The sequence below is a fragment of the Atractosteus spatula genome, chromosome 2 (genome assembly GCF_055471065.1).
Source record: "Atractosteus spatula isolate fAtrSpa1 chromosome 2, fAtrSpa1.hap1, whole genome shotgun sequence".
In the NCBI taxonomy this organism is placed as follows: Eukaryota; Metazoa; Chordata; class Actinopteri; order Semionotiformes; family Lepisosteidae; genus Atractosteus; species Atractosteus spatula.
The window spans coordinates 55,292,561-55,317,957 of NC_142707.1; the positions used below are offsets into that span (position 1 = coordinate 55,292,561).

General features: G+C 37.2%; 2 protein-coding genes across 2 annotated transcripts in view; one reads left to right on the forward strand and one right to left on the reverse strand.

Moving 5' to 3' along the window:
• Positions 1–7,122, forward strand: part of kif28 (kinesin family member 28) — a 22,363-nt gene extending 15,241 nt beyond the window's left edge. The window contains exons 17-22 of the mRNA XM_088908814.1: positions 677–811; positions 3,243–3,409; positions 4,526–4,623; positions 5,137–5,281; positions 5,572–5,765; positions 6,261–7,122. Of these exons, the coding sequence (XP_088764940.1) occupies positions 677–811; positions 3,243–3,409; positions 4,526–4,623; positions 5,137–5,281; positions 5,572–5,765; positions 6,261–6,416 (895 nt within the window). The 3' untranslated portion in view covers positions 6,417–7,122. The remainder of the gene's footprint in view (positions 1–676; positions 812–3,242; positions 3,410–4,525; positions 4,624–5,136; positions 5,282–5,571; positions 5,766–6,260) is intronic.
• On the reverse strand, positions 6,843–21,686 carry sccpdha.1 (saccharopine dehydrogenase a, tandem duplicate 1). Its single transcript, XM_088908818.1, has 12 exons — positions 21,309–21,686; positions 18,495–18,607; positions 17,370–17,450; positions 14,568–14,697; positions 13,300–13,349; positions 12,884–13,014; positions 12,160–12,277; positions 10,587–10,706; positions 9,165–9,221; positions 8,913–9,024; positions 8,236–8,317; positions 6,843–7,922 (listed from the first exon to the last, which is right to left on the reverse strand). Exons 1-12 carry the CDS (start codon positions 21,619–21,621, stop codon positions 7,817–7,819), a joined length of 1,413 nt encoding a protein of 470 aa, XP_088764944.1. The 5' UTR covers positions 21,622–21,686; the 3' UTR covers positions 6,843–7,816.
• Between the last annotated feature and the right edge of the window lie 3,711 nt (positions 21,687–25,397).

Here is a 25,397-nt window from a genome sequence, read left to right on the forward strand (position 1 = left end):
TATATCAAAAAGATAACGTCATTGAACCGTCAATCATTGGCCTGTCATTAAATACTCTCCCCTCATTTTCTAGTTTGACTCCTTTGTTTTGTCTTTTGCCCTCTTCAGTAATTAAAAGTGGGAGCTAGAAGATTGGAATTGCATTTAATTGCCAGTGTAGTAAATTCATTATTTTATGGATAGAAAACACGTTTCTTTATTTCTCAGAGTTGTGAATGTTCCTCGTGTGCAGAACCTCATTTCAATGGCATATTTCAAGAATAAGAGAGGGAAAATATTAGCGGCCATATTTTCTCGGTGTGGACAACCAAATGAACTGGATCGTTGCAGTGTAACCTGTACTCGGTCCAAGCAGGGTATTAGAAGTCTCACACTGCACAGAGCAAAAGTATTGCATGTCTGTCTCTGCTAATTCAAAATGAAGCATCAGGCTTGAAATATTCTGCACCTGCTAATTAAGATAAGGATCTCATTCAGCTGTTTCTTGAAAGAAGCCAAGGTGTCAGCTTCAATAACCTGACTGGGTTAAAGTATCCCATTGTAGTCCTTTGATACACAGATCAAATGCCAGTAATTTCACTCCCTGCATCTTTCAAAAGAGCATTGATAAGAATTTCTGCACACGTGTTTGATTCTGGAAACTTGCATTCCTTTCATCTGAGTCTGCTTTTCCCAGGCCACTCGGTGAGGATGATATAGTGATAGATCCCATGGAGCTGCTGGGCAGAAGAATTGACTTTCAGATTCATATTGTACAATGCTTTGGGGTGCAGTGGTTGAAGGAGACAAGAGAGAGGGGGATTCAGATTGGGTAAGTGATGATTTGGACACTGAGATTATTAACAACAATTTTCCAACTTAGGTCAATGAGGAATAGGCTCCAGTAGTAGAGGCTATTACCTGGCCTTAGTCACATAACTAATGTAGGGAAACTATCAAAAAGATTTATGTTATCTAAAAGAAATCATTAAAAAAGTCAGTCACATCAAGACATAAGACCTCCTGTTTGAAAGTGTTGCTCTTCCACAGAGATAGCAGAAGAAGGGTATTCATCTCATCCTGTTTGTCTGATTCCTTTCAATACATTTCAATAAAGTGAATATACAGTTCAGAAAAAGGCCCAGAAAATCAGCTTCAACAATGCGGCTTGATTTCATATGACATATAGTCATATGTGCGTTGTAAAAGTGTTCACTTCCTTCCAATGACGTCCATGTTTTTAAATTACAAATGGGGGCTTAAAGAGAAGGTCACCATCACCAGCAAAGCTGAATCTGATACACGGTGCATTTCAAATACCTTTAAGAAAACAAATTTCAGGAAAAGCGGAGGACCTGATAACATCAGTGGGCAGGTGCTGAGGTCCTGTGCTGAGCAGTTCAGCAATATATTTCTTTATATTTTCTAATTCTGAATCTTTTTTTCTTTATCTGTGAATCATCAGAACGTTTCCAAACTTTCGATATACTGTAGGCGACAGTTGTACCAGTTGCAAAACACAATTCCCCTAAGACATGTGGCGTTGACCTCTTTAGTAATGAAGTAATTTGAGAAAATTGTTAAAAGGCATGTGCTCTACCAGGTCACGTACCTTACTGGGCCTCAAGCCTACAGAGCTAAAAGAGGAGTCAGTGATAGTACCGTCATATTTGTTGAATCTTTTGTACACACAATTAGAAGGTCCCAAGACATATGCCAAGCTTTTATTTAGAAATTTTTCATTAGCTTTTAACACCCCATCCAACCTCACTTGTTTGTAGAAAGACAGCTCTAAAATTTTAATTTAGATTTTAATATTGTAGGTTGGATTTTAGACTTTTTGAGCAACTGATGTGTGACATGGTGGAACAGTGGTCAGCACTGCTGCTTTGCAGTTCTGGGGCTCTGGGTGCAACTCCCAGGATGCTGTATGCTGTATGCTGTATGCATGGAGTTTGTATGTTCTCTGTGTGTTTGCATGGGTTTTTTCATGTGCTCTGGTTTCTTCCCCCAATCCAAATAATACTGGTAGGTTAATTGTCTTCTGGGACAACTTGTCACGATTGTAAACCCCTCCTCTTAAGGACGCTCCAACCCTTCCTTGTTTATTCTTGATCTCCTGCATCTGCCTCTGGTTCCTGCCCCCGTCCTATAAAAGCCAGACATTCCTGCTGATCTGGGCTCAGCTTTGGAAGATGGACACCCGGAAGCCCACCTACCAGCGAGTCCAAGAGTGACTCAACTGCATAGGCTTCACAACAGCGTCCTGACCACCTGGGTCCGGGACTGGGAGCGCCTGGTCCTGTTACCCCACTTTGCCCCCAACCCTTCGCCGGATCCCACTCCGGCTTTTAACTTCATTCGTCTGTGTCAGGATGGATCAACCGGCTTTGGACATTGGCTTTCTCTGGAAACTCTCATGGACTCCCTTGGACTAGTTTGCCTTGGAACACCCCCCCCCAAACACCAGCGCACTTCTTCACGCCCCCAGTTCTTCTTCCAGCCCCTATTCTAGTCTTTTTTCCCCGTGTTTTCTCACTCCCTTCCAGATTGTGCTGTCTGCATGGGGTCCTGAAAGACGTTTCGTGACATCACTGGCCCTTGTGTCAGTGCTTGCTTCCCAATCCCTGCTGTTGAGTAGCAGCCTCAAAACAAATAATACTGGTGATCCACTGTTTGGTTTGCACCATGTGTAACTCTGTATGTAGACCAAAAACTTCCAAACGTGTCTCAACTTACCTCCAAACCTTTTGCTACATGTTTGTAGCCTCACTTTTTTTGCTTTGTTTCAAACTCAATTCAGGATTGGAGATGGGGTTACCACTCTGCCATCAGGCCAGCTTTGTGGTGTGATGACCAGGTTATTGATAGCAGTGAACCCATTGCCATTGAACTGTTGCCATTTAAAGATCATCCCTAACAAGTGTCCTCCTTGGCCAACTGCCTTGGAAGGGAGTGAATATAAAAATCTACATTTTACTGAAATGTGTTCCCCTATAATCACCCCAAAGAAGTTCAAAACCCAATCACTTATTGCAAGGCACACCCCACTCCTCTGTACAGGATTTAAAATTCTCTTCCTTCTTTATTAAGATTTACATTTATTTACTTTGATTAGTTTTTAGAGATGCTTTGGACACTTTTACATATGCTGTACATTGAATATTCTGTGCTTTGTCAGAGTGTACTTTATATGGTACTTCTAAGATTTTTGTACTGTAATATACTTTATATGTCTTATCTTCATTGCACTTTTGTTACAGGTTTAGTGTATATGAAAATTCGCAGCCCTTTTACACTGTACCTGTTTGGCACAATGTGAATCCTGTGCTAGACCACAAAATGCAGTTCACTGTCTTGAGTGTTTCACAGGACTTTCTCAATTACCTTCAGACCAATGCCCTGGTGCTTGAACTGTGGGGTCTTCAAGGTTAGTCTGTTCCATGCGGTTCTGTTGACTTGAATACAACTGTAGAACCGGCATTACTTACAGACCACAGTAAATCATTACAACTATGTTTTTATTGACAACACTTTTAAATAGTAGTCATCTGAGATGTTTGACCAGAAATGCTGTCCTGTGGTTTATCAGTATTGGTGTTTTTAAGTACAGTACTATACTTGGTACACACACTATGTCATATATTGAAATAATTTCCGTGGGAGCAGAGCTCAGAAAGTGACAGAAAATGTCTTTTAAAAGCTGATAACTATGAAGAAAGAAAGAAAGTTTAAAAAATAGAACAGCTTTTGTCCAACTTTATTTGCAAGTTATACGTTCTCACAGTTACTGTGCAGTATTGTTTACTCTGAACCTTTAATCCACTGAAATGTTTGAACTTGTACCTTCTCCTGTAGTAGTTGCCATGCCCAGTCAGAAATTAAGTGAGATCTTTTTAGAGCTCTGGAAACTGGGCAGGACTCTTAGTATTCCACAAATTATCTTTACAAGACATAATTTGCAGATCACACGAGCTAACCTGACTGAGAAAATTCTTTGGCTTGATAGTCAGGACCCTCGAAACAGAGAAGTATTTACCACTGTCTCTGCAGTGGTCTGTCAGATTAATGCTAAATCTCAAAAGGAGTAAAAGAAAAGTCTTTAAGCCCCATGCTACCTGCTTAGCCGTGAATGATTGCAGCTATGACTGTTGCTTGTGGTGAGGAGGTCTGGGCATGTTTAAACATGGGAGAGTCTTGTGGCTGTCTTCTGGTTTTCACTAAAGCCTTATGTAGATGTTCTACAGTACCATCAAATTTATTTGTGCATTTGGCCATTTCGGATAAAACTCTACAAACAATACCACAAATGAGAAAAGTGTTGTTTTATCAGGCCACAGCAGAAACTACTGAGGAAGATACAGAAGTATTTTGAAGTGTTTAACTTTCATAGTAATTCACTGCGCAGGAAAAAGGGCAATAAACTTCAGCAGCAGCCAGTAATGTTGCTACTTTAGGTAGATCAGTGCCTAAAAGCAGTCAGAGAATTAACCATTATATAAAATCTACAACATGGAACTGTAACAAACCTTTATAATCTACACAGTGGGCTGCACCGAGAAGAATTGCTCTCTGGAAAATGTAGTCCTTACTGAGGAAGGTAGCATTGTCATTGGTGATGTGAGGCCTTCAGAGAGCACTGCAGTAAGTACAAGCACACATTTTGTTTGTTGGCAGTGATGTGAGCTTTACAATTTTCTCGTGTTGTAAGCATCTTAAAATAGAAAGGCATGCTTGTTGTTTCTTTTTTTACTGCTTTCTTTGGACATAACTGTGGATGATAGAAACCAAACACTGTGTCTATTAAAAGCAGTGCTCAGGCCTTTTGACTTTGCTAGCATGGCTTGCGCAAACCACAGTGTTTTCAGAAGGCAAGGAATGGTGAAGTTACTTTCTAGATAAGGTCAGGCTTATGCAGCCTGAACTTTTGGTGTGTTATAAATATAAAAAAACAAGAAAGAAAAGTTTACTGAACTGAAAATTTACAGGCAAATTTGGAAACTGGATTTATTAAAAGTATTTAGTCAAAAGCTGTGAATTAACATATTTAAAAAGCTCTCTTGAGTATGTCTGAAAACATCACCATTTTTGTAATACAAATGACTGCATGCTCTAGTAAGGACAGATTGTTTTACATATACATTTGTATATTCATAGGAATTTAATGAAAGTGATCTAAGTAAACCGTACTCCAAACTCATTAAGTTGGAAGAGGAGATTGAGCGCCTGCGGATTGCCAATGAAAGTTTAAGAAGGGAAAATAGCACACTTAGAGACAAATTAAACACTGCTGTCACTGAAGGTAAGCTGTCAGAAAAGAAATATCCACATAATCACATTCCCACAAACTTAAATTAACCTTAGTTTTTAATATAAATATAAATATTATAAAATAAGGTAGTATAACCTCAACATACTGTGAACTAGAACAATCACTTTTTCAAACTGAGATCTACTTATATAGGTTTAAATGACTTCTGGTACTTTTTTTACTTAAATGTAATTCAGTTAGAATAAAATTTTAGAATTTTTTGGGGATATATTTATAATAACGTTAATACCACCACGTCTTTTAATGTCTTTCTGACACAGAAGCAAAGCAAAATTCTGAATTCCCCAACCGCAGACTTAGTGCCTCACATCCTGCCTTGGTCACGAAGTCAGAGAGAAGAGGCAGTCTGAGAACAAGCTGTGATGCTGAATTTGCAAGAGCCCTCAAAGTCTTCTATCAGAGTATGAACTCTGTGAGGGGACAGCTCCAGCGACTGAGACGCCACAGGCCTGACGTACGTTACCATTATTTTGTGAAATGCTGGGTTTTGTTTGTGCAGCGTCTAAATTGTTTTTAAAAATGTCTACCATACGAAAGTCTTTTTAAATAGTTTAAAATATATACGTATTCGTTAACTTTTAGTAATCAAATATTCTGTTTTCTCCTGGTTCTGTGGTTTCCTCCCACAGTCCAAAGACCTACTAAAACTTAATTGGCTTCTGGACAAATCAGCGCTGGTGTGACTGTGTGCCTGTCTGTGTCTGCCCTGTGATGTACTGGCATCAAATCCAGGGTGTATCCTCCCTAATGCCCACTGCTTGATGGGATAGGCTCCAGCTCTCCCACACCTCCGTATTGGATGACGCAGATAGAAAATGGACAGCTGGACACTGACCTGAATATGAATTTTAACAATAGTGCAGCAATTTTGAAAGCACATTCTGTCAAATCTTCAGCCCCTGTGTGCACAGATGTAAATGACAAAACTTTGTTCCTCTCACTTGCGTAGGCTGATCAAGACGTGCTGAAGCTGCAAAGGTTTACAGAGGAGCAGGCAAACATGCTGAAGGACTTTGCAGACCAGTTGGAATGCTGCGTCAACAGGCTGAAGCAGGATGTGGCCGCTATAGTGAAGAGGAAGCGTGAAAGGTCTGGGATATGGTGATCGCTGAACTTTCTTACAGTTTGTATTTAAGTGGCTCTTAGAATACAAGAATGCCACTGGGTACATCTCGCTCACTTGATTGCTCAGCAGCTAAGTGCATCAACTGCTGTCATTTCAATTAATATAAAGCATAAAAAACCCTCTGAGATTTTACCATACAAAATAAATTATTTCTATCCCCATATCGAGGTTAAACTAGCAAGTAAAGTATTACTTATACCAAATTTCCTACTGATTTTGTACTTTTCAATAAACAGATATATGTATTCTAAAGCTGGCCATTTTTAAAGCCATGCAATATAGGCATCTTGTGTATGTAAATGAGATGTTTGTCATAGCACATAAGAATAAAGTGGAGGTTTAAATGTGACAATAGTTCAAAAAATCGTTTTCTGACACCTCGTGCAATGAAGAGTTCTCTAGCTCTTTTTGGGATGGAAACAGCATTTTTATTTGGTTGGAAGACAACCCAAAATCAAAAGTGCAATACTAGGTATATAGCAGCAAACCTACACATGCAGAATCCCAATGTATTTATGAGAAGAAAAATACCACTTTCAAAGCAAACATGATGCAAAGTGCTTAATACTGTCTGTTAAGTTTAGTGCTTCTGTTGTTTTAAAAATATACTGTGTTCCCATTCAGACACAAGAGAAATACTTTTCTCCCAACATGAACATTGTATTCCAATATTAAACCTGTTTTATTCATGGGATAAGAAAATAACGTAATTGAAATTTTATTCCCATAAAATAACTCTTAAATAATAGGTTCTGCGGGAATTGAGCAGAATAAGTTTCCTTTTTAAGCTGTTTGGCATTAATTTGGGGTTTCAATTCTAAAACAAAAGGTACAGTATAATGACTCAACATAGAGATAGTGACCAGTAAATACAGATGTCCAATAATCCTGCTTGCCAATTAAAGGACTCATATAGACAATATTGACAATGCTCATCAAAACTTAAATGGGGAGCTAATGCTACTGGACACTGAACATGAAGTTTAAGGAAAAAAAAAGATAAATAATGAAGCTACAAATTTGAAATACTTTACTGCATTGTTTCAAACAGGAATAAAAGTTATACACAGATGTTTGAAATTCATCATTATTCAAATAAGCTTTCAAGCAGACTGAAGACTAAACAGCTTTTTTTTAATCCAACATAGTTAACACTTAATAACCATGAAACTGAAGCTCTTTTTAGCAACAGTTTTCCATGGAGTTTTCCATTATATTATGGAATGCAAGACAGGCAATTAGTCAATGCTACTTGTGTTTATTAACTTCTATGTTTTGCAAGTATGGCTAAGCAATTTTGAAGACTGGGGAAAGGGTAAATGCATAGTGTGTTCTACATTGTGACACCACAGAATGAAGGAAGCTGGCATTGTGGATTCTTAGGCCTCAGCTGTGTCAACCACTACAAACTGAATTCCATGCTTGTTCAGTCGTTCAATCAGATTGGTCTTTGAAAAGGCAGCTCCAGGAGAGTACACTCCACCCCTGTGAATCCAGCAAAGAAAAGTAATATTAAGATGCAGTTATTACAAATTACAGTAATTAGGTACATGCAGATTGTAATTATCTTATTTATTTTCTGATAAATGACTAACCCTTCCCCATATTCAACCAGAAATAAATGAACTAAGAACCTCATAAGCAACAATAACAGGAACTGGCCACTTGGCTTGGTACAGTCCAATCTCAAGCAAGACTCCTTGAAGGTCCCAAATGCACCGGTTTCAGCAAGTGGATTGCAAGTAAAATTGAAAGCCATTCTGCTTGGTTTTAAAATCAGGGTGACATGCAGACTCACTTTTTTGGGAAGGATTTGGGCTCATTCAACAGTGTCATGGCTGCTTGCACCATTGCAATAGGAGTAGCAACATACCCTGCCTCTGTAAAACACAAAGTAATATGAAGCAAATCTGTCACTTTAAAACAAACTGGGAAAGCCTGACTTAAACATTAATGAAAACAGCAGAAATATACAGAGAACTGAAAAACATATCACTTAAAATAGCAAAATTATATTCACAAATATATCACCAGAAAATGCCTTCTTCATAACAGGTGCATATTTGATTGATTAGATATGATGTAGGTAGAAGCCTTTACGGTATTTAAATTTTATCATCAATGTGATTGAATGTAATATATTACTAGTGCTTAGCCACTACATCTTTGACGCTTGATTTGCATCACATTGCAAATATTTCAGGGACTATTCTTAATTTAAAAGATAATTTAAAAGACACACAAAGACTGATATTTCTTCTACTGTTCAGTATACTCATTAATGTGGCTATTATACCAACAGTCCTTAACATGGTTCACTTTCTAATAATGTAGAAATCATTGGTTATGTTTATCTAATAAACGGCATTAAGTACAAAACAAATTTCAGAAATTTCTACATCGTTGCTCAAAATGAACTTTCCCTAATAAATGTAACTATGGTAGTTAGGTTTAACACTATACAGAATGGGGTACCTGGTCCTTTTACTTGAGTCCGGATCTTGGAATTAGGTTTGCCCTGTTCAGGATCTTGGTCCTCAGTGTATCCCTCACCAATGAAGGAAAAGCAAAACGAAGATCCCTCCATCTGAAGATGACAGATATATCAGCTGGATTCTGAACTGAACACCAGTGTGCCCCACATTTCAGAAACAAGCCTCTTAGAATTTGCATTTTCTATAAACTTAATTTTGATTTACATCTCCTGGATAACAAAAAATTAACTACCTGCTTTTTTGTTGGGCCCTCCTTAGAGAAAACTCCGAAGGAGAAAAATTCAGGATACTGAAAAAAAAAACAACACAGAACAGTTAGTAAAGTATGTTTCATTAGAAGCAAAACTAAAATAAAAGATGATAACATAAGATACTGGCTAGTAAGGAGAGAGTTTTGGAAGAGATCACTGTATTTTAAAAAAAATGTAAAGTATTATTACCGGATGGAAATACTGCCACAGGGCTACTACAGTAGTTCTGAAATATGCTATTGGTAGGCAAAATAGAAAAACCCCAACAACTGAAATACTCATTTAGAAATCAAAGTAGAAAGTAATACGGTATCTTGCAAATGTATTCACTCCCTTTCAATGGCACCGCATTTATACACATATACACTTTTTGAAGCAAATGTTTTTAATCAAAACCTTAATCCTCAAACAGTACACTTTAATGAATGGAAGAAGTTAAATGACAGCACAAATTACAAATAAAATCCAAAACAATAAGTTGACTGCAAAGGTATTTCTCTCTCTGAGGCTATAGCACCCTTCATAGCAATTACAGCTGCAGGTCTTTTAGGATAAATGTCTACGAACTTTGCGTATAAGAATGCTCAAACATGCTCAATTTCTGTTAAGGCAATTGAGAAATGTTGACGGACAGCAATTTTCAAGTCTTTCCACTTTTACATAATGCTGCCACCACCATGCCTGTCACTTGAACGAGTGGTGCCCTGTGTTGAGTTTGCACCAGATGTAATGGTTTGCATCTATCAATTTCCTAACTGTTTTATCCAATTCAGGGGGGTCAAAACACAATCACATTAGGGCCAGTTTTCCCAGAAGCCAATTAACATACCGGTACGGCATGTCTTTGTACTGTGGGAACAAACTGGAGTGCCTGGAAGAAACCCACGTGTACTGTACATGGGGAGAACTTATAAACTCCACACAGCACCCCAGTAACTGAACCCTGGGCCCCAGTGCTGTGAGGCAGCAATGCTAACCACTGCGGTAATTCCTTGCATTTATTATTTATTACTAATTTGTCTGATGCTTTTATTCAAAGAAACTTGCATTTCCATTCATTTATGCAGCTCATGACTTGAAACCACAACCTTCCTGGAGCCCAAAAAGCAAATGAAAAGTTCAAATTTTGTCTCTTCTGATCACAAAAATGTTTGTGGTTTCACCTGAATGATTTATTGCAAAGTTGATGTGGGATTTTAGGTGAGTTTGCCACTCTGTCACAGACAGGTCTGCTCTGTAGTGACTAAAACATTAACTCACTGACATTTCATGCCACTTGAAATTATATGCCATCATATAACTCAACAAAATAGAAAATTCCTTTTGGAATCATTGGAAGGAGGTGAATACCTTTGCAAGACACTGCATATTTAAAACAATGTAAATAAACAGAAGGAACCTACCTTAATCAGAAGATTTCTTCCAAAACTGAACTTGGCCAAGAACCAGAAAAGCATGCCCGCGAACATTAATTTGACAACAGAGCCAATGCCACCTACTCCTGCATAGGCACCATACTGAACCTATAAAACATAAAAAAAAAATCACACAAAAAAAACAAGGTAGCCTTCGAGTTAGCTGAAAACATAAAGCTTAGGTCTTCTGAAATGCATAATCAAGCATGTATTTCTAGAAAAGAAAACTGGTACTTCAAAACAACATGGAAATGTGGATGAAACTGAGGTATTGTGGTTTACCACAGATATTCTAAACACTCATGTCCCCATATTCTTAAGCGATCCAGTCATTCTCTTATCGCACAAAAGCACAAGGCTGTTCTTCAGAGCTCATATGTTGATATTGCTCTTTCAAGATCTCCTGTAAACAGGAGATCATTTCTCAGTTCAAGAAAGTAGTTGCTACATATACAGTGCAGAGAACACATTTGTGAACCCCCTAGGCTGATCCATGTTCTTGTATGTTTTAGACCTAAAACATAATTAGATTTTAATGAAAGTCTTAAAATAACATGATTAACCTATTTAACAAAATGACCACACAGTCAATATCCTCAAGTGAATAAGTATGTGAATCCTCAGTAACTGATGGCACGTTTTTAAGCAGCAATGATTTCAATCCATTCTTCCATACAAAACTGCTTGAAGTCTGTTATATCTGAGGGTTTCCTTACAATAGTTTGCTTCAGAACCCTCCAGAACATTTCAGTGGGATTCTGGTCTGGATTTTCCAAGTCCTCTTCAGCCATTCTGTTGTAGGTCTGCTTGTATGTTTACATTCATTGTCTTGCTGCATGACCCACTTTCAGCTCAGTTTCAACTGACAACTGATGGCCTGATGACCTCCTCTTGAATTCATGGTTCTGTCATGGTGGCAAGCTGTCCAGATCCAGGCAGCAAAACATCCCTAAACCATGATAATTCCACTATGCTTGACGGTCAGGATGGGATCTTCTCTTGGAAGGCTGTGTTTGGTTTTCACTAAATGTGTAGATACTATACAGTGCCAAGGAAAAATTCAAGTTCACAGTGCCAAGTGAGTCTTAAGTCTCACTGGATGATCTGCAACACTGCTGGAAGAATGCTCTCTCGAAAGATGACAGTATACTTTGAGAGTAAAAAGATTAACTTGTTGGTCAATGAGAATCTTTTTGCATGGGGAAAAAAACTGGTCAGATAAATAACAGAGTTTGGTTATGTTAATCTTTTATTTTATAACTTTCATGAAGATCTAAATGCATTTTAATTCTAAAATATGAAAATACAGATTAACCCAGGTGACTCTGGAATCTTTTCTGAGCACTGTACCTGCTTATACCCTATACCTTATCCTCTGTATTCTGTGAAGGGGTATGAAGTTTGGGAGATCTCCACCAACATAGTAACAGTTAAAATACCCTCTTAATAAACAAACTACCACAGTGGTACTTAAACTGTTTCAGTACTATCCTATAGTTGACTAAAAAGGGAAAAAAGTGCATCCAACCAGATGCATTTTTTAAGCATTGTGATAACTTACAGGAGTTTCCTGCAGCTCTTCACACAGGTAACGCTGAGTTCTCTTAACGACGGAGGGATCAGCTCCCATGAAAGGAACTGCATACTGCTGTATTTCTTCACTGTAGAAGAGGGCACTCCTGCATACCACGCACAAGGATCACAAAGCACATTGTGTAGAAAGAGAAAATTTAATAACCCGCACCATTTCTAGTCCAAGTAAAAAAACTGTATTATACTCAACATTATGTTTAATAGTCTCGTATTAGTAACTGAAAGTTCTAAATGTTTGCATTTCAATTATATAACTGTGCATATGTTAAATGATTTTTAGTGGGATAGAGACAATACTATTTTTCTTCACTGATTCCTACCGATATATTTTGTATACATATAATTAAAATATAAAAAATGGTGTCATTTTAAATTATTTCAAAGGTAACCGTGACAGAATGCTCTTCTCCACATATTGTCATCCACGTCTCCATGTAAGCAAAATTAAAGTATAATTTTTTATGGAAAAATCTGAATTCTGGAACTATACACACTAATTTATTTATAAATAATTTAATTGTGTAGAGGTTTACACATTTACACGCAGAAAGGGAAGATGTTAATACAAAAATAATAATTTTATAACTTGGGAATTTCAGCTGTATTATATTTCAAGTAAAAAAAAGCAGAGCTATGTTGCATTTGATCAAAAACTTTGAACGTCATGCAGTCATCATAAAACATGTCTATACCTCTTTTTGATTTTAGACCCAACAACTGGAAGGGGTTTGTAACCAAACTTCCTTCTTAGAGACCGTAACTTCGCACTATCAGCAAAGCCATAGACTGCAGATTGCCAGGTACCATCATGAACACAAGCCCCCTTCAATAAAAACAAAAATATTCATAGATCAAAATCATCTCTATCACCAATGTTGTCATAGCTTATCTACTGCACAACAAAGAAAATTCCATAATTAGGGTAACTGGAAGATTTATTTTTAACCACACTGTTGCAATTCGTGAGGAGGGTTAGGAAAGGCAATAATTATAATAATACAGGAAAAGCATGTTGAAATCACTTTAACAGAGAAAAGGCCACTATGCTTTGGAACAAAGTATGGAATCGGAGAACGAAAATTCTCAAAACAAACAGTACATACTGTACCTCAGGTCCAGTGTGCACAGTCAAGAAACTTTCAATGGCTGTCAGTGTTCCTGAAAATACAAATTAAATATGTAAATGATACAAACATTTAATCTGTATGTCACAGTATAGTTTTCCATGTACATAAAAACAAAGTATAGGTTTTAAATCTAATTACTGGAATATCAAGTCTGTTTATAAATGATCAATGTAACCAGCTGCAGCCGCTTTTTAAGCAATTTACTTTAGTGTTTGTTATCCATTCTTCTCCTTTATGGTTATTGTTTTTGGTGTTATTTTCTTCATATGTCTATTTAAACGCACTTGATTCTGTTTCTTATACATGACATCTATTAAGATAATTTTGCCACATCAAGCCATGTAGCAGAAGTTACAGGTGATGTTGATCACTAATCCCAAAGCATGTTTGATTTGCATTTCAGTGCTTCAGTTTAAAAATCTATGTATGGATTTTGCCAGTGGCAGAATGAGGCATCCCAACGATACTATTTCAAACATTTCTAGTGTACAAGAATCAAAATTATGATAGTTTAAGTAATCATTGTTAAAAATGAATGGAATTAATTTCTGGTGAATAATTTACTTATGGAAAAAAAACCCATATACAGAGCAATGAATAGCCTACATTTTTTGTGAAATTGTGATTGGAATGACTGATAAGTGCATTTTACATGGCCGTATTTCTTTGAAAAATAAAATGTAGAACATTGTTTTACATTTTCAAGTCTTCAATTGTTCTTTTATTACATGTGACCATGCATAGAAAATGTTTTTACCATATTCTATGCACTTCAAACGATTTGTGTACAAGAGCTAAAGTTTGTCAATCTCTAGCTACCATCATAAAGTTTTAAAGCATTCAAAGGGAATTTATCAGAGTTCAACTTGTCTACAATAACACCATTCATCCGAAATTCTGAAAATGTTAAGCATTTTGGCTACTGGAGAATAAAAAGGTCATTCCTTACAAACTTTATCAGGCTCATGGAATCAGAGTTTTCCTTTGACTATTTCTTTAAGGCTCACATCATGTGAATGCCTACAAATTTGTATCTCTAAATTGCATCTTATCGCTTAACTTTATTTTTTATTTGAAATACGAACATGTAAAAGTCAGCTTTACGGGAAACAGCAATGCTTCATGAACTGAAAAATTAAATACCAATGCTCTTATTTACATCTCCCCCAACTCGGAGACCATATATTCCAAGGAAATTAAAAGGCAAAGGAAATATTGAAATGCAAAGAATGCATAGACAGTAAAGTACCTTTAAATTGGTCTCTAGTGTAGAGTACTCCCATGTCAGCAGGAATGGAGTCAAAACCACAGCTCCCAATTATATAAACCCCCTTCTCAGCCGCCGCATTGTTGTAATTCAGCTGCATTCCTTCCAGGAACTAAAAAAAAAACACATTTCTGCATTTATTCAAAGATCAACAAAACTGGACAAATGTTTCAGAATCAACTGACCTACATACAGTAGGTGGAAACTAAAGGAAAAAATATGTTCAAAACTGAGAACAGAAGATGTATTTCAAACAAAGGTTTAGGTGTCTGGAACATGTGACCCAACCATGCTGTCGAAGTCTATAGCCTGGGTTCTTTCAAGAAACAGCTGGATGACGAACTATTAAAACCCAAACAACCTACATGGGCAAAATGTCCTCAAATTGTTTGTAAACCTTCATATGTTCCTTGTCCTGACTACAAAGTTAGGGCATCTTGTTATCTCCCATTAAAAATACATAGGGTCCACCAGAAAATGTACATTGTATCAGACCAGTATCTCAGAATTTGCTATTCAAACTTTGTGCCTTTTTGGATCCAGTAGGTTGAGTTGGCATGGAATGACCCTTAGGTGTTGAGCACAAAGGAATTCAAGCCAAAGAGAAAATCTGGAGACACCAATTAACCTTCTGATTATTCTTGTGTGGTTTGAGGGAACTGGAACGCCCAGTTACAACCCAAAGGCCTTTAAATTTGTTTCAGTTACGTCTGTGCCTAAAACCAAACATGGCTATGGACAACCTAAACCATTTTCATCATAGTAGTTCAGGTGGGTAGCTGCGTCAGCATGCGTAGGCTGCAAAGGAACAAGTAATAGGTTTATTCCATGCTGAAAAAAAGAAGAAAGAGAACACAACGTTTCGGCCGTGGAGCCTTCTTCAGGTGTGACACACCTGAAGAAGGCTCCACGGCCGAAACGTTGTGTTCTCTTTCTTCTTTTTTTCAGCATGGAATAAACCTATTACTTGTTCATTTTCATCATATATCTAACCGCCTTTTTTGTGAACATTTTGAATGTGCCGTTACGATTTAATGATCAGCTCATTACACATAACATATTTAAACACTTACAATCTGGTTTCAGACAATTACACAGCACAGAAACTGTTTTTGTTAAAGTTACAGTACTAACAATCTGCTTATAGGTATGACAGCTGATTCTGGGTCTCTATCCTAATTCTAGACCTAAGGGCTGCTTTTGACACTGTTAATCATGACATCTTACTCTCCCATCTTGAGACACAGTTTCTGACATTGCTCTAAAATGTTTATATCTTACCGATTGCCAACACTGTTTTACTTGGGGGTTTTAGCTCTGAAGCTGGGATCATTAAGACTGGTGTCCCCCAAGGCTCGATAACGGGTCCCCTGTTTGGCATTTACATGTTCCTGCTTGGTCAGATATTAAAATCACATGGTCTGAATGCAATGATGCTGATAATCAAATCTATCTCCATACTAAACCTGACAGTTGCTTTTTCAGCTCTCCTTAATTGCATCTCCGATTTAAAAAGATGGATGACGATAACTCAGTTTCATTGACAAACTGAGACAAGACTGAGATCATCCCACTCGTACTGTAAATCCTGTCTGTGGAATGCACTGTGCTCGAATTTCAATCAAAATTGAAGAATTTAGGGGCGATATTTGATCCTGGCTTGACTTCATGCACATGAATATTGTAAAAGTGCTATTCTTCCATCTCATAAATATTGCCAGACTACGTCCTATGTTGTCTCTGACTGTAGCAGAAAAGCTGGTCAACAATTCTAGATTTTATTACTGCAATGCCCTACTCACTGGATTATTTAATCCATACAAAACAAACTCCAGTATGTTCAGAATACTAAGTCACAATAAAGAGATCATTTTATGCTTGTCTTGGAGTCTTTGCACTGGCTTCCTATCAGGTTTCAAGTCGACTTCAAAATCCTCACACTCACCAATAAGGCTCTACATGGCCTGGCACCTTGGTACCTATCTGAATTAGCATCCAACAACTCCCCACCTCGTGAACTTTGCTCATTTGACGTTTGATCTTTATACTGTATGTCCCCCAAGCTCATTTACATTCTACAGGTGATGGGGCCTTCTTTTGCTCTATCCTTAAGGATATTGGAGAATCACGTATCATGAGTGCAGAAATCTACAGTTGACTCAAAACCTCTCTTTTCAGAAAGGCTTTTATTTAATCAGTGTCTATGGCTGCTTCCTTTTCTAATGACTATGTATCTAGTCCTGCACCTCTTTCCACTTGTGTTATTTACAGGTATATTCTTATTCTGCAATATCCTGTTCTTACCACTATTTTTACACCTACTGTAATGTGCTTTGAAATGCTACTTTTAAAGCTGCTATATAAATTATCTGTATTGGCATTTCAGGATATCTTTAAATATCCTTAATTTCTTTAATCACATGTAAAATGGAGGCAAGGATACTGATAAAGCATTCTGAAGACTAATTCAGCTCAGTTTGAAGGCGTGTCAAATTCTTATAAGGGTACATGGAAATGAACTGCAGATATCTAAAATAAACCTCTCTACAAATCAAGAAGTTATTTATGTCTAGATTTGAGGCTTAGTGGAAATAAATCTGGAGGCCATTTCCTTATATCTGTAAATATATCATTTGGTATATACACACATCTGCTTATTGTGTTAAAAACTCTCTACATGATAACCTGACCAGTCAAAAGCAGCTCATTTTTCTGGCATCACCCTGTACAAACAGCTGGGATTTCATGCTTGAAAAAAAAAATTCAAAAATCAATGAGACCTACCTGAGGTTCCCCGCATATGTCAATACAGTGGGCTCCATTTTCAACACAGGCCTTAACCACAGGCTCACCATAAAACCTGTACTGATGAGAGGACATTTTATTTAAAATGTTACCCAATGTTATGAAGTCCAAACTCATTTTACAAACAGTGCTCTAAATTCATTACCATAATTGTGTACAACAGCTAAAGGGAGAGGATACAAACGGGAAATAAAACTTTCAATAATGTGTACTAAGGCTTGCAAAACATGATTCTTAGAAGGAATATAGATTCAACATCTCATTAATATCTCAATCATGTATTCAGTGCTCCTACCATTTGTCTGTATATTGCTGCGTACAGTACATGTACAGTATTTCTCATCTATTGATCATACACAATGATCATAGTGCAAATGACCCAATATTTCTTTAACTTACATAATGTTATTTCAGGAATTTAAATTTTTGTATGCCTTCTTTTGTTTTTAGACACAACATTAAAAGTACAAAGTATTAAAAATAGTTTTCACATCTAACATAAGTAGTTTTGTATTAGTTTCCCCAATTTCTATGTGCACTTGCAGTTTAAAAATCAAAATGAATTGCTATTAGATCATGTCCTCTCGAAGCATTTAGAAAATAAAAAGGAAATAACTAAACAACATTCATCAAAACCTGATATAGCAACAATACCAAAGGTCAACAGCAGTTATGTTAGCTAGTTGCAACATATGATAAGAGAAATCGGTATGTGCTGGATAGCACTGCCAAATGTGCTGGAGGCAATTATTGTTTACTGTCTATGATTTATGCCCTTATGTTTCAATGCCAGCAGTAACTGTTAGTAATTGTCCAAAATGACATGTATTACTTTGATAAGTCTACTATTTCTATTTTTACAGCAAATAACTTTACCAAACTTTAAATCATATCTAAACTAAACCAAGTTGCCTTCTGAAACTTGAAATTCATTGACACTGCAAAATGAAGATCACAAATTCTCAGAGTCAGACTGTACCAAGAGGCAATGGTACCTGTTCAATTACTCTCATAGAAAATAGCTGCTGTCAAGTAACTAGATATGTTTTCCATGAATGCCTCCTACCATTGAGTTTGCTACAAACAAACTTATTGTGTACTTACTGGTCCCACACAGTTGAGAACAATGACTCCCTGTTTGCACATAGCAGCTAAGGAGTCTGGCTCACCAACATCTGCAATTATTATATCCACTTCTGACTTTAACTCTGGCTTACCTGGAAAAAAACACAGAGCATGAATTCATTCCAGCCTTTTTAATTAATATATTAGAAAAACAACAATGAAAAAGTTTCACCTATATCCTCATCCCATCAGGGTCTTAATAAAAAGCATCTTTGTTATTATTCAGACTATTTTAAAAATTCACTCTTTTGTCTTAAAACTAGACACACCCACCGCACAGATATTTGATCAACTTCCACTACTGGAAATGTACAGATCAAAAAGAGCAACATATTGTCATTTTTAGAACTACACATATCTGTTTCTATGTATCTCCTTAACATTAATCATTTTATTTTTGTACTGCTTTTTGTCACATCAGACCCCAAAGCACTGTAAATATAATCCCTCTCAGTAAAGATGTACCCTCAGGTTCAGACATCTGGTATCTGTGCTTGGCTGAGGCTCCAATGGTCCCATGCCATGGCAATTCAATCTAAATTAAAGCAATGGTCTCCTGGGACACTGTTTTCTGTGTTTCCATATACAGTATTTTTAATTATGGAGATGAATATGACATGTAGGCGTACAAAATTTAGAGCTAATGACTGAATGCTTCTAAATTCAAATCCCCCCAAAAGGTGCAGTACCCTCCTGGTAGTCATCATTAGAAAAATACCTTTTTTATTATTATTACACTTAGGAAATTCTTTAATTCATGGCAAACAACCCCACTACAGAACAAAGCACTAAGAGAGAAATTGCTTCAATAGATTAATTATTACTTTTACAAAACATGCCTTGAGATCTACAAGTACCAAGGACTCGGGAGTTCGGTTTAACATCTCATTCGAAGAACAGTACCTCCTACAGGCATGTTTCACTACTCCCAGTGTGAGGACTGGCATCATTGCTATAACCTTAAGAAACATTACTGACTGAATTGTTTTCTTGCACATTTTTAACCTAAGTGGTCCACAAAAGAGGAGGACCTTAGGTAGCTGGTTCCCTGAGTGAAATATCAAGCACCCGTTCTGGTTTATAGGTCTAAAACAGTATGCAGGTCATTAAAACCCCACATGGATTAATTCCACCATGCAAAGAATGCCACTCTTATTTGCATTTTGCCACTTGGCAATTACAGTGTATTTAAATTAAACTGATGGCATCTCAATGTCATCTTAAAACTCTTAGTATTGGGAGTTTTCATGTATTTTTTTTATTACAGATTAGTATGACACATACAAAATTTAGAGGTAATCAATACATTTTAAAAAGTATATGCTTTCTTTCGCTGTAAGAGTTGATTTCAACAACATATTGGTAGTGCAGCCAAATAAACTCCCCACTGAAGCCTAGAGGCTTGCCAGGCTGAATTTTATGCTAGTGTCTGTACTGGGGTGAGACCATAAAACTCCTGGCAGCTGGGCAGACTTGAGCAATTGGGATAAAGTTCCTACAGTGAAGACTTGCACAAATTTCAGTCTGAAGTCCAAAATCCAACTACTCTCTACTGCTTTTGCAGAGCAACACAGTACACACAAATTACTGAGTGTGATAACAGTGTTTAATCAAAGGTCATTTTAAATGTAGAAATGCCAAAAATCTTAATTCAATTTCAGGCAACATGTCAAGTCTTATTGTCATTCAAACTTGTGTTTAAATGTTTTAATAAAATCTTACGTATTGCTTATACCGTATTCTACCTACACTTTATGTAGAATTTAGTGTTTAACTTAGTATAGAACACAAAATTGCTCTTGGTAACGGCATCTGTTAAGAAATTATGACAACGATATAATTTCTGATCTCCTTTAATCAACGTTTGTTTGTCCTTTTAATATTAAAAGAAAAAAACTTCACTGCATTCTTAAATAATGCAGTCTACTGTTAGTGGTAAGTAACAAGAGACTTAAGTTAAAGACTGATTCTTTCTAATGGAACCCTTCATTATTCATGCAGAAAAGGCTCGTCTATTTATAACGGGGGCAATGAATGCTTTCATCACAATCTAAAAATGATCACAAAATTGTTGGCAAATTATACCGTGAGTCGAGATTTAGTCATGGCAGTCGATTGACATTATCAAGGTTAAAGAACGTAATCCCACATTGTCATTTCACTGGATATTTTCCACGCAGCTGCTACCTCAGAGAACAGCAAGCACGGAGCAAACATTTTTCTGCCTCGATGATAATCCCCATTGGAAAATATTGCTCAGGTCACTCACATTCATGAACATAAAAAGGAAAAGATTTATGACTGTCTTACATACTTGATTCTGCGTAACAACTCCAAATGAACAAAGTCTGGGACACCAAAAGAGAGGCTTGTAACAGTTGCAGTGATCTACAAATACTTGTATATGCATACCTGCACTATTTCAAATTAACAACACACAATGTAGCTTTTTCTTGTGGTGCAGAATGGAGGATGGAGGCGGGCAAGAGTTTCTCACATGTTCAAGTACAACCACCGCGATGCCAAATATTGTAGCAAACTACGCCACAAAAATTTGCTCTGCAAAACCAGTTCAAAATCGCAGAAAGCGAAAACGGAAATACTTTTGAGAAACACAATTAAAACGAAGACCACCGTGCCTGATAATGTTAATATGGCATGTCATTGTCTTTGGCAGCTACACGTCTAACGTTGTTCTCGCCTGATACCCCATCCTTTCACAGCTTCTTTTACAAATCAGGCTCTTTTTGTCCTGCAGAATTCGTGTCCGGCCTGCACAAGTACTGTACTTACTAAGCGTCTCCGCGACCTGATCCAGAACTTTTTCCAGCTTCTGGCGGCATCTCCCCGCGAGGGCCCATTTCAGGGTCCCCTTCGGTCCTTCGGCCGAGGTCCGAGCAACTTCTTCTGCTACGAACTGTCCAGTGAACCCTGAAGCGCCAAAGACAATAATTTCGTAAGGCCTGGTGCTGGAGCTAGACGTCGCCATGGTGACGAATCCTGCACGTCCACCCTGGAAAACAGCTTCCCAACTTAAAGTGGGGAACAAGGAGCGTCTCGCTTCCGTGCTGCTGCCTCTTATGAATTCGGTTGGCTGGGCTGACATCAGCTGTCTATCTCCGCTTTAGCGTCATGCCTGCCAGCTGGCCCTAGCACAAATTACACCAGAGACACCTAGCGCATGTTACAAAAATTACATTTTCTTTAACAATGACTTGGTGATTTTTGTATCCTTGGGTGGACGATAATAAAGCAGCCTTTCTCTGGCGTTTTTCAAACAAGGGACAGCTTTTTTACTGTGTTCGACTGACATAAAAGGGAATTTTCTGTCTGCTTGCATGCCTTGGATCCTAAACACAGTGTAATAATAAAGTGCAAGGTTAATTATCTTAATTGTTAATCGTGAGCAGGGTTTACAATCAGTTTTAAAATTAGTGGTTATTATAAATCATTTACAGGAAAAGGTTAAAATAGAGTTGGTATAAGGATATCATTAACAATTCCTGAAGCTTATTACTCTATTGTACGGTCACAGAGGAGTAGCTTCTGAAAAACTGGAATCACATTTTTTTTGTGAAAAGTCTTCAGTACAGGACTAGACAGAAGAGAAAAAAAAAAGAGTTCTGCTGATGTAACAAAAACAATCATGGTGCCAATATTGATTTTGTGAATTTCAATAAGGTTTCATATCAAAACCTGGAACTGAAAGGCAATGCAACAAAATGTGGTGATTGATATGAAAATATATCTTATGATTCAAGCTTTTGCCTCTACAGCATTTTGTTGGAAACAAAAAATAAAAAAGAGCATAACATGAATGTCTTACATAAAATGTAAGTGGAGTGTCCAGAAAAGCACTATATAAGTGTAAGCGATTATTATTATTATTAAAATCTGGTATATTCAAATATATGGTTCAGAATAAATAAAATAACTTTTAACTATTATGTGACTGGGTCTCCTCTCCTAGGAGATAATGTCTCATGATGGTTTTATTGGGAAAAGTGCATTAATGTAATCTTTAAGAAAAACAAACCCCCTCTTAAAATCTGTGATATTTGCATTCTCTGGTGCCCTTCTGGAAAGGAGATTGACATCAAAAGAGCACCAACTCCATCAGAAGTAATTTCATCTCTAGCAGATATGAATAAGATGCAGATATTTCTGGATAAAAGCTGCTGTTTTAATTTCAAGAGAAGACACTAGGACAGACGGTGAACGAATTAAAGGTGCAGGCTGATAGATCAATGACAAAGCAACATAAGAGATTATAAAGACAATGACCTGATTGCTCATTTCAATCACTTGGCTAAGACTTTTGTTCTTTGAAATTCAGTTTAATGATTGCTAAGGGGAGAAAATACAAACAATAAGAACAGATGAAACTGAGAATATGAGAGCATAGGAAAGGTTACAAACAAGAGGAGGCCACGCGACTTGACTCATCCAGCTGTTTCTTCAAAGACGTCATGGCTGAGCAGCTTGATCCACATCTCCTCCTGTAAAGACAAAAGGCTGTGCCTCCTGTCCACAGTTTACAGGAACTTCCCTGTAGCTTCTCTTGATGCCCTCTGGTTCGTGCTGCACTGCTGAGTCTAAAGAGTCAGCCGGTTTGACATTGTCAGTGTCTTCAGTGGTTTGGAGGAATACTTAAGTAAGGTCTCCTGACTGGTCTATTTTCAGGATGATAACTTGACATTCATTCAGCCATTCACGACTGTCTATTTTTCTGTACATTAAGAGACTTACTGTAAGCATGTTTTGGGGGCTACTGGCCTCCATAGTTCTGCAACATTAATAGTTCCCTGTGTAAGAAGCACAAGGGAAATGTTTAATCTATATATGGGACAGTAATGTAATAAAGGCAATCTTCAGCAGATTTAACAGAATGATAGTTAATGCTGATTATACCTTTCAATCATGAGTAACAGTGTAAACATAGTGTTTACTTAACACAAAGTTTTTGTTGTAGTTACACTGAAATATACAGTATACAGTTTTTGCAGAGCTGCAAAAGTCAGTGGGAACTCGTAGAGTTTTTTAATTTGCAAAGATTGTGCAGTGACTTGAGATATGTCACCAGCCCATCCTTCCAGAAAATAATTCCATTACTTTGTCAGTGGCTATAAAGAAACTGCTTATGTTCAAACTGCATTCAAACATGCAAAATTCCTGATACATATTAAACAGAAAAAAAACACAAAGCGTAACTCAGGCTATAGGTAATGGACTGACTTCACAGAACATTATTTCATTAATTGTTGTGACATGGATTGCCAGTTTTTAGCAAATAGGCCATTAACGTAATTTCATGTTCATTATAAATCAGCATATTACATATTGTTATTTAAATATTAACCAAGACAGGACTGTTTCTGATCATGGAATCTCATTTGGATTTTGCAGGAAGGTTACAAATCATCATTTAAAAATAACATCACTGCGTTTCAGTCTGAACTGAGAAGCTAAACAAGGCTGGAAGTGCTCAGTCCTGTACAAGGGAACAATTGCTGTAATAAAAAGTGAAGGCGATGTTCTTCAGAAAATAAATTAAACCAAGGTCCTGACTATTTGAATATTAAAGATCCCATGACACTGTTCATAAGAGTAGGTCTCTTAATTCCAGTGTCCTGGATACAATTTAACTCTGGGTTTTTACAATCTGACCTTCCTAAAGTTTCCCCTTAATTCAGCTGGTGAATAATGGCTGTTGTGTCACCCAGGTGGATGATACACATCAGTCATGGAGCAGATGAGTCTACTTTTACATGTAAACATCTATATAAAAAGATTTTACTCTTTCAGATTTAATAGTGAACATGACAGCATCAAAATGGGCAATCTGTTAAAAAATAATATTGCCTGATTGAACTTGAGCGTGGAGATTTACTGCTTGCTTCCATACTAAAAAACTTCAGACTCTGTCTCCGCTGAATTCTGAATTTGTTTTGGACAGTAATACACCCATAAGCTCAATTCATATCAACTCTAACCACCACCACCCTACTTACATATTCGTCAATATAGACATAGACTTAAATTTCTGAGCAAAAGTTATAAATATTTATTACAGTTCTCAATCATTTTAATACACGGCAATGATTTTTTTTTAGATCTTTGAGAATGGTTACTGTAGAGCTCTCTTTATTAAGTACAGAATTCTACACTTCAGATCACGACAATGTTTGGCTCAGTTTAATTTCATTTCCATTTGTTTTATCAAGTCTGATACCTGTTTTATCAAGTCTGATGTCAACTCATTATTCTGTGCAGTCTCCAGATGCCTGATGACTAATTAGCAGAAATGGCTGAGTCAAAAATAAGTTTCCATACAGTACTTCAGCATTCGCCCCCAACTAGAGATCCACTAAAATTAAAGCTTCAATGATTGCTACTATACTTATGGCTTCCTTCTCTGGCCATACTGATGCTGACATTTGAAGACTAATTTGCCAAGAGGTTTTAACTAGAGGTTTGGTAACTGTTCTTCATGTAATTAAATGGGCCCATGAGTGGTTCAGCCAGTGAAGGTGTAGACACTGCACCTAAGAACCTGGGCTTATTGTGATTGGGGTTCCCAGCTTTTTGAACACTGCCATGATCTGGCAGAACAGCGACTCTTTGCATCTGTCAGGAGCCTGTAAGATGGTGGAGATGCACCCCACTCTTTCAGCTGGAGCTAACACTGTTGTCAGGTAGTGTGTTGAATGAGGGACAGGTGGGCTTTTCAGAGGAGCCATAGCAGGTAGGACAATAATGTTCAACAATTTCAAATTGGATAGGTGTAAAATAGAAACATAACTGGCAAATCCAAGTTCTTTTTAAAAAGTACAAGTAAAATAGCCATGGTGACCAGAGTCACCATTTCACAAAGTATGTAAC

What these genes read in the sequence shown, in the direction of transcription:
- sccpdha.1 (XM_088908818.1), bottom strand. Translation starts at nt 21,621, where the DNA reads ATGTCAGCCCAGCCAACCGAATTCATAAGAGGCAGCAGCACGGAAGCG. An exon ending in CACTAGAGACCAATTTAAAG is followed by an intron (nt 13,350 to 14,567) that starts GTACTTTACTGT and finishes TTGTATTTTCAG; the next exon opens with GAACACTGACAGCCATTGAA. An exon ending in GAAGAAATCTTCTGATTAAG is followed by an intron (nt 9,222 to 10,586) that starts GTAGGTTCCTTC and finishes TTTTTTTTTCAG; the next exon opens with TATCCTGAATTTTTCTCCTT.